General features: G+C 38.1%; 1 protein-coding gene across 1 annotated transcript; it reads left to right on the top strand.

Moving 5' to 3' along the window:
* The first annotated feature begins 492 nt into the window (after positions 1-492).
* LOC109073116 (hepatic leukemia factor-like) lies at positions 493-9,746 on the top strand. The gene is made up of 5 exons (XM_042772143.1): positions 493-1,050; positions 1,331-1,581; positions 3,094-3,549; positions 5,548-5,801; positions 7,593-9,746. Exons 2-5 carry the CDS (start codon positions 1,386-1,388, stop codon positions 7,806-7,808), a joined length of 1,122 nt encoding a protein of 373 aa, XP_042628077.1. The 5' UTR covers positions 493-1,050; positions 1,331-1,385; the 3' UTR covers positions 7,809-9,746.
* Positions 9,747-10,330: the final 584 nt, after the last annotated feature.

Raw genomic sequence — 10,330 nt, 5'->3', positions numbered from 1 at the left:
GCAGGGAGGAGTCTCTTTTCTCTCAGCCAATGGCAGTAAAAAGGACAGACAGGCTCAGCCGTGTCTCCGCGTGCGGACACCATGTGCAGAAGAGAGCGCGTCTGTGTTTCTGGGACACAACGTGTAGATGCCATCTCCTCTCTCATATGCTCACGTTTCCCGCGGATTACTAGTGAAGTGAAAAAGTGTGTCCATTCTGACGCTGATAGTTTCCCCTCCCCCCAAAAAGGTAGCGCTCTGATAGGACTGAGTGTAAAAACTTAACAGGTTGTTTTAAACGCCAATTCATTGCCGTATTTGTTAAATCATAATTCGGATGCACTTTAAAACTGTCCACCTTAGTAAGTGGTCAAATGTGCATGCGTTTACTGGGTGCCTAACATAGGCGTCACTGGGACAGCTGGGAATGAAATTATCGAGCAATTTGTTTTTAATCAGCGCTACCAACTCCCGAGGAGCGTGCCTGTCACGAGGGGGCGTGCTTCATTAATATTAAACAGCGCTGTGCTTTTACTCGGGGAGGTGTGACGTCACGTGAGCGGCCCGTGTTCGTTCCAGCTGAGCGAAAAGCTCGGACGGCTCAGCTCAAAGTGTGCGGTAACACACGCAGAGAGAACTGAACAGAAGGGGTGACCACAAGGGGAAAAAGCGATTGAGCGACTGAATGGAAAAAAACGTCAACATCCCACCAATCGCGCTACGCAGCAGAAATTGACTCAGCAACACTTTCCTCGTTTTTGTTTTCATTTGTTATTTTGGAGACGACGCAAGTTGCACGCATTCAAGAGTTGAGCGCGCATTCACGTTATCTGCTGAACGTTTTCTACTGAAACCGTTGTATCCGGTTAATTTGCTGCGTTTTTCCGCATTGCTCTTGGACATAACATCTTTATTTTTGACATTCGTCTCTATTTACAAGTTCCTGCAGAAGAGAAGCTGTCAACATTTTCTGGAATTACTGGGAATGTATATTTTTATCTACTCGGACAATCTATAATCAAATGCAACCAGAATGGCTCTATTTGCTTAAAACCTTATTTTCAAATAAAGGTAATTTAGAATTCATTTTCTTTGACATCAGATGCTCTGGTGCACGTGAGCCGTGCAGGTCTTTCCTCCTCCTCTGTCTCTAAAGTAAACGCGGTCTCGTGTTGCAGAACTTAACTACTTTGTTTACTTTAATGGTACTCTAATGACACGAACTTAATCCATATACAATATATTTTAGTATATGTGCTTTTTGACCACAAACTAATGCTGATATTCTTACGTTGTTGTTGTTGTTTCCACTTTGAATCGTCTTGTGATTGATTTCACGGCTACACAATAGTACTGAATCACCCAAACATCTAGCGGTCAAGGGAGCTCAATCCGGCTGACGTTGGATGATGGCCAGGCCGCTTTCACAGCTCCTTCCCCCGGACCTTCCCTCTGCCGGAGCCAGTCCACAGTTTGGCAACAGTAGCCAGGCAGGAGGCTCACTTAACGGAGGACACTTAAACTCCACTGCAAACTTAAAGTCGCTCCTGCAGCTCCCAGTGAAGGGCGACCAGCGCGTCAAAGACAGTAGTGAAATGAAGGGTGAGGAAACGCACCTGCTTCCCTGACACTCAGTGTTTATCATAACGCGCTCCCTCTCAACCTTTTGTTTGTTCCCCTTTGGAAAGTCTAAATATTGTTAATATTGATCTTAAAAAATTGTGGTTGAACATGTCAAATGGCAGGGTCATGTGCATATATCTCAGTGAGCCACAGACAGGACATCACATGGGACTTAGTTGAAGAGATAAACAAGGCAAGGCCATTCAGCCACTTCACTCTCTAGCCAGGTACTTTAAGGTCAGCTGTTGGCTAAGCCATTTTGTTTACAGGCATGTGCAATGCACAGTGTAACCACACAGATGGAAGTTTTCCACTGGCTGTGAATACACCACTGTGAATATTGGAAAAGCTTCTTTATGGATTGCTGTCAGTGGCATTGTTTTGTACTGATTATCTGGTCAACATTAATAGAAATTGACCCTAAATAGGGAAGAAAAAAACCACTTACACCAGTGTCAATCCACTTTCGTGCACACAACTTTTGAATCATTGCTAAAACCACTGCAGTTACTTTTGAACACTGATATTTTTCAAACGGTACGTAAATGAATCAAGAACAGTTTTTGCGGTTTTGGTGTGGTTATAATTGTTTTTAAGCTTGAGTATTTTTTTTTTTTTTTTTTTTTTTTTTTAGTGACAGGCTGCTGTTTTTTGTATAGAAGAGAATTTAAAGTTAAAACATGTTGCAGTTACATTTTGATGGTTTGTTTTTGTACAATATAGCTAAACCAGAAAATGCCTGATTTAGCCTAATTAGTGTTGTTAAGATTTTAGACCCCACACTAGAGTGTCTAAGACCCCATTAAGACGGAAACCTTCAAGACATTCATATTTAAGACATTCAGACGCCATGTCTGTTTTCACATTGTTTTTAGCATAGCTTCACTCCTGTAGATTAGAAGTGGTTTTATACCAGCTAAACTTAACCAGTAACGACGTAACTCAATATACACTACACTATATCTCAGTCTATATCAGAGCAATGCATCATTGAAATATTGCTATGTTACACTAGTGTGATATTGTGTTAAACAATACACCTGTTGCCTTTTGCATCATGGCTTTGGTTCCGCCATAATACCAGGGTTCAGTAATGTTTAGCCATTGTTCAGCTGTATGGTTGCTGAACCACAAAGTAAAGCAGTTCCACTGCGGTGTAACATTGTAGTTGCTTTACCATGGTTCTTCAGGAATATCAAAAAACATCAATCTTTTACATGTTTAAAGCAAAGTATTTGAAAGGCTCTTCATTTTGCATTGATGCACTGGGAGCTATGTGTTGAGATTGCAGAGGTAGTTCTCTCAGAGGGATGTGAAAGTTGCTGGGAAGTGTTATTCTGAGCCCATCAGAAATATTATTCTCTTGAAGTCTATAAAAGTCAATATATGTGTTCATAAGAACAACTAGAATGTCTTTTTAGATGGTTTGAGAGTGTTTAATTACGAGAGTAAAAATATATGCAGATTAAGTTGGATTTCACTTTTTCATAGGTAAGGACAGGTTGGATATCGATGAAGACTCTCTCACTCGTTGTCCTCTGCGCAACGGCTGCAGCAATGGACTAGTCACTGACAGCAACGGTGCAGGCACGGGCAACTTCTCTAACGGCAACAACGGTTCCTTCCTGGGCCCGTTGCTATGGGAACGAACATTGCCATGTGATGGCGGTCTGTTCCAGTTGCAGTACATGGATCTCGAGGAGTTTCTGACAGAGAACGGGATGAGCAACATGCACAGTACCTCAAACTCCACCTCGGCTCAGATACCCTCGCAAAGCTCTCAGTCCGCCGTCCCCAACCAGGGTTCCCAGTGCCTCCCCACCTCGCCCCCACATTGCTCCTCATCCTCCTCACCGACATCCACCACCGCCTCTTCCTCGCCCTCTCTGCTTGGGCTGGACATGCACACGCCGCAAAGCATGATGGGAGCTGCAGACTGCTTGCATGGTGAGTTTGCATTCGCAGTTCAGAGATATCTAACTAGCTGTGAAAGATAAGCTAGACACGATGTTAGAAACCTGCGAGACGAACGGTCTGGAGGTAAGCCTTCGAGATGAAGAAAGGAAGCATTGTGGGCCGAAAACGAGGTCTACACAGTTCAAACACTTACCTCACTTTGCTTACAAGAAATTCCCCTGGATTTCAGTCTGTTTGCAAGTTGTAAAAAGTACCAGACTGTCCAGTGGGTGTGTGTTACTGTGTAGTTTCAGAGTATTAATGGTTTGGGTGTGTGTGTAGTTGAGTGTGTATAGATGCACATGGTGTGTGTTGTAGGCTTCACTGTCAAGAGGTTTGGGTGGTTTTTTTTGGGAGTGTGTGTTAAAGGGTGTGCGGCTTGTTTGTGCTATGGCGAATTTTGTTTTATAGGTACGTGTTAACATTGCATATTTTTTGTGTCATCAAAACTAATTACTTGAGTAACGGGCTGTTTAAAAGGTGAGTGGGACGTTTGCGTGCATGTTATTTGAAAAGAATGGGCTGGTTAACAAAAAAGAAAACTGCAGTATGATTTGCAGGATTAACAAAAGGGATATACAAAGATAAATAGCAATGACAGCAAGTGAAAAGAGAGGAAAAGATTTTGATATAGAGCCGAGAACAAGACCGCGATTGAAAGGCCGGTAAGTAAACAGTGGTAGACACACAGGTGAGCCAGGAGCAAAGAATGAAAGGCAGAGACGCTGTGTGTGCGGTTGTGCTCGCATGTTTTTAAATCTCCTCCTCTTCTCACACGCTTGGTCCATGTGCGCTCGCTCAATCACGTGCAGAGGCAGGCAGAGTGAGAGCGAGGATGGGGGAGGAGCAGAGGAGAGGAGGTAGGCTATGTGTGGGAGTGTGTGTGAGTAACACACAGGGAGAGATTGAGATGAAATGACTTGGTGCGTGTTGTATACTGTACTTCCGATTAGATGTTTGTTTACATTTCTGGAGTGGCTGAGAAGAAAGAGAGCGAGAGAGAGGGATTAAAAGTGCTACTGGTAAATATTTTAAATGCTCTGTGTGATTAAAAAGCACATGCAGAAGCCACCACATCACACATTTGAACAGATTTTATTAAGCCATCTCAAAAAAAAAAAATTGTGCATGTGCTTCACTGGACAGTAAAGAGAGGATCATCGCCAAATGAGGTTAAAGTTACCCTTAAGGGCACTTCACAGGCTTAGATTAGGTTTATGGCTCAAAACATAGCAACAGTAGTTCAGTTGCGCTATCATGACAGGGTTCACTTTTACTGTGTAAAGAAATAATGCATTGTATGAAACTTTTTTTTTTTCAGTACGTTATATTATCCATTTTAAATACATTTTTAAAAATGATTTTCTAATACAACTGACATTTCAAAAAATATTCTCAGAAAACAAATCTTAAAAGCTATATATAGAAAAATAAATGTAATTCAAGATATATTCTTTGAAAACAAGTCTTAATAGCTAGCGTTGCTTCTCAGTTAAATGGATCTATATATCTATGATATATTTATGATATATATTTATGTCTATATATAAAATTTAACTATTCAACTCTTGCTTAAATCATTTCATTGTAGTCGTTTGTCTGTACATGGGTGAAAGTTAATTTTTCTTTTCTTTTTTTTTTTTCCTTTTTACTAAATATGGGAAAAATAACTAAAATATAAGTAAAAAATTCATACATACAAACATGAATGGATAAATAAATGTAGTTTGGTTGCGTTAGCATAAATTCACAATCAAATTGTTAGAGGAATGAAACAGCCAGTTTAAATATTCTGAAATACAGAGTTTAGGGTAGAAATGTTGGAAAATGGAAAAACAAGCGAGGGATTAATGGAATGAGTTGTTGTCTGCTGCCTGTTACTGCCCCCTTGTGGGTCTTTTGGGTAATGTTTTGAGAGTCCTATTATTCTGAGTGCATGCACCAGTCAGCGTGACTTAATCAAAGCATCCACTTTGTTTATACCATCAGGCACTCCGCCAGGCAACTTGGAGCCAACGCCCTCACCTTCTTCCACCACATGTCCACCACTGCCAACTCCACCCATCGCTAATTGCAATGAAATGTTGGCGCCCTTTGACCCTGATCCTGCGGACGTTGCACTGTCGAGTGTACCTGGACAGGAGGCGTTTGACCCCCGTAGGCATCGGTTCAGTGATGAAGAGCTCAAACCTCAGCCCATGATTAAAAAGGCTCGCAAGATGCTGGTCCCTGATGACCTGAAGGTGAGAAGCTCAATTCAGCAGCAAACTATGGACGTATATCATTTATTATAAACACTTGGCATGGTGAAATGAAAAGGAGATCCTAACATAATTATAAGTGGAGCATGTGCCTTCAGCATATGAATGTGGATTTTGTGAAACATGTACAATTTGTTTATAGATTTAATAGCTTACAGTCAGTATTATTGTGCAGCTGTCTTTCTAAGCTTCAGTAGGCATCTATCAGTGTGTAGAATTTTCTTACTGATTATTTGGCAAATACTTTTTTGTGCTCCACATTGATAGATATTGGCTGGAAAATTCCAGCCTCATTTTGTTCAACAGATCTGACATTCTTAATGCTTCTATGCAAATTCAGTAATACAGATACCAGGCATGTTTGTATCAGTACAGACAGTGACACTGTGACATTGGCATTTATTAATAACAGTAGATTTCAAAATGAAGATATGAAAAACTAAAGTCATAATTGGTTTCCAAGGCCCGTTACTAGCATAGTTTTAGAATTATGAAGTAACAGGCAGTGACTTATAAAGCATGTCACATTGACTTCATTGGGAAATGGGTGGTAGCATAGCTTATCAAATCTCAAGACTAAGGCAGATGTCTTGGAAACCAAGGTTCTCAGATATGTCAGCTTTTTTGTTCAGTAGTCAAAAGGGGAAATTCCTTTGTAATCACAATGACCTCTTCTCTGGGAACAAATGGATGTTTTGAATACTTGGAAAGGAAGCTACATTCTTAATGTTTTGATTTTTTTTTTTTTTAATATAAGAGTTAAAGGAATAGTTCACCTAGAAACAAAATCTGTCATATACTCACCCTGATGTCATATGGAATTGGATCCGTGGAACACAAAAGATGATTATTTATTTATTTATGTATTATTATTATTTTTGAGGAATATTTCCACTGTTTTTGTCCATAGTTGAGTCCAAACAATTTTATTTTATTTTTATTTATATACTATTATAGTATTTATATATTGAATTAGCTTTTATTTTTATATTTTCAGTTTTCATTTTAACTTGAATATTTCTATTTTGATTTTTTTAAATTATTTTGACTTCAGTTTTAGTGATATTAGCACTTATTTTATTTCAGTTAGTTGCCAACGCAATTTTTTTTTTAAATTTAAGTTTTTCATCTAATGTTTATATTTTAAGTCAGCTTTATAATTAGTTTTTTTTTTTTTTATTATTAATGAAAAGTAATTTTAGTTGTTAACACTGATTTAAAACAACACTGAACCCCACTGAGTTGCATTGTATGGACATAAAACAGTGAGTAAATGAGGACAGAATTTTTGGGGTGAACTGTCCCTTTAAATAATGAAGGCTTGTAAAAAAGTAAATGCACTAATTAAAACAAAAAATATAAACAAATAAATGAAATTATAAAAAAAATTCAAAAAAAATTCTAAACTTTAAATAAGTGAATAAATAATTATTTGGATTTTGAAAAACTGAAAGAAAGAAATGATATCATGGGAACTGCCAGTCAGATTTATGAGAATGCATAGTGTTATAACACATGATTTGCTATTGGTTTTCTCATAGCATTTAATTTACTGTTCCTCACTACTATACTGACAGAGCCACAGCAGCACTTTGTGTGTAGTCAAATCTCAGACGTTTCTCACTGGAATGTCACTCAAAGTTGCTAAAAAGACTCAAACAGTCTTTGCAAACAATTACACATGAACACACAAATCCCAGTTGCACATCTGGCAAAGCTTCCCACCTACAACTGTTGGCAACCTATGTGTTCTAATATGTTCTTTTTTTTTAAGATGAGAAGTATTGGAGTCGTCGTTGTAAGAACAACGAAGCCGCAAAACGTTCTCGTGATGCGCGACGACTGAAGGAGAACCAGATCTCTGTGCGCGCCGCCTTTCTTGAGCGTGAGAACGCTGCACTCAGACAGGAAGTAGCGGACATGCGCAAAGAGCTCGGCCGGTGCCGTAACATCCTGAACAAATACGAGAGCCATCACTTGGATCAATAAGGAGACGAAGAAAAAGTGTTATGAGTTGATGGATTGAGAACACAATGAATGTCCTTATGATAGCTAAAAGACAGACGAAAGTGCATCAAATATATGGCATGATGTATGAAGACGGCACAAGAGCTCGAGTTTTAAACTGGAGTGAGAGAGCATGTGACCTCTCTTAAAAAAAAAAAATTTCAGTAGGTACCATGGCAAGATTTTAATTACGGAGAGAATTGTATATTTTTATATGATAGAAATATGCTCAGTGGGGAGAGGAAAATTTTGAAAATAATTTTTGTATATTTTCTATATCTTTTGGAGGGCTGTAAAGTAGTGGCAGAGGGAACTGGTTAAGGTATCATTGTAACATAAAATCAGGTTCATGTGGTATTTTTTGTTTTGAAGCGATCAACTCTTTAGTTGACTTTCAATCTTGTGAAGGATAAACATGAGGGGCAGAATTTAGCCTAGGCAAGAACATCAGAAATGTTTTTGAAAATAACTTTCTAGAGAAATTAAATTGTAAAATACTGAGAAAAAAATATACATTTAAATTTGTATAGACATGTTAATATAGAATTATTCAAGCACTTAATTTTTGATAAACCTGTGCGTATTATTTGGCAAAGGTGAACGAGAACAACCTCGGATGAGGGGAATGACAGGTGCATCTCAACTCTTTGGGGAAGAACATTGTTTATCAGTCTACTGCTGATATTATTTTGTCATTCTCAAAGGAAAATTGAAAATGTAATGATGGTAAGAAGATGGTAAAGCAAGACATGCATTAATTATCATATTTTAACTGCATTTATTGTGTTTATTCATTTTAATGGTGAACTCCGTAGGATTCTTTCTCTTCTTAAAGTTGGTATCTCTTGTCTACAGTGTACTTATCTTTTTATAGGAATCTCACTCACAGTTGCAAACAACAACAACAACAAAAAAAAAAAAACAGTTTTTTTTTTTTTTAGCAGCAGCATACATCCACAATGTGCAGATCTTAAGTGAACTTGCAGAGGCTGTTCTTGCTGTGCAAAAACACAATTTGGACCTCTATGGATTGAATATATGGGACATGACTCCTCTGATTGTAAAGAATGATTCCTTGTATTGGATGCACAGTAAACTGCATTTTAAAACAGGTTGATATGTAGACAAACGTCTGCGCTTTTGCATCTGTATATGCACTTAGTTTTATTGGAACAATATTGAATTTTTACAACCTGATTACCGGTGTCAGTACAAATGTTTCAAAATCTATTAGTTTTGTGGTTCTATGTTATTTCTCCAGTCATGTCTTTTTCTTTCCTTAACGACTATTAAAGTAACTTCACTTATTATGAATTATTATTGATCTGATCATTATTACTATTGTTATTAATACTACAAATGAATGGTTTTTGTTGTTTTATTTCCTTGATATTGTCTATTTGAATGCAAGTCTCCTCTCTGTGGAGCTGTGGAGATTGTCACTTCCTGTTTGTTATAGCATTCATTGTCAACACCAGATGAAAAGTGTTGCCGTGACAGCCAGGTCAATTTGTGTATCAAAGGAATGTTGGGAAAAAAAAAAACTGCTTCCCCAAAATAAATGGATTTTTTTTTTCTTTATTTCTGTACACTAGCATTATAAAAACTCATCATAATGTGTGCGCTGTCTTTCTCTTTTTGTGCATGTAGGTGTTAAAGCAAACTGCCTTTTTTGCCCAGTAATTTGCCGCCTCAGAAACCATATACTTTTGCAGATGGATTTTGGGTAATGCAGTCCTTACTTTTCTGCACTTCCACATGTGGATGACTATGAACATTTTGTGTTGTGACTTGATTTTTGATGTACAAATGCCCTAATGCACCAGTGTTACCCACACTGCACCTAGCCAAAGTAATGCAGGGGAATGTAGTCTTTTTCTCCAAGACCACAAATAAACTATTGTTCTTACTCACAAAACACTAAGGTTGTTTATTTTGCATGTCATGTGTGTGCCTATTCTGTGTGCTACCACATGTAGTATCTTCCACTCCAGTACTAAATACATTTTCACAAATAAAGTGCCGACCAGGATGATGCATGTTCTCCTTGAATTTTACACAGCATGAAGGAAGCACAACAGTCTGTCAAACACTGATGTTACTTGTAGAAAACCTCTAAACTATCCAGCTCATGTGTTGTCATGGACTGCAGTTCATAAAAGGTAATGCCCTTGAATACAAACATTTATAAATAAAAAAAAAAATTAAAAATTGGAATGCAAAAAAACTGAATATTATATATTTATATTGTAGCTAGAATGTGACTCAGTGGAAAAGTGTTTTACTGAATAAGTATAACAGATAATAAAGGAATAATGTCTCAGGCTGAATCTCTCTTGCATATTGCGGCTGGAGCACCAGTAGATGTTTGAGATTGTTATGATAGACAACATTCTCCTTTCACAGGATATAATGCGCTGACATTTTTTGTACGGAATGTTTGTGGCTCAACCTACACTGTAAAAATGAAAACATGCTCAAGGCACTATTTTGATTCCTTCAAT

Source organism: Cyprinus carpio, chromosome A16, assembly GCF_018340385.1.
Source record: "Cyprinus carpio isolate SPL01 chromosome A16, ASM1834038v1, whole genome shotgun sequence".
NCBI classification, from domain to species: Eukaryota; Metazoa; Chordata; class Actinopteri; order Cypriniformes; family Cyprinidae; genus Cyprinus; species Cyprinus carpio.
The sequence above is the reverse complement of the archived record's forward strand: the minus strand, read 5'-3'. Positions and strand labels throughout refer to the sequence as shown.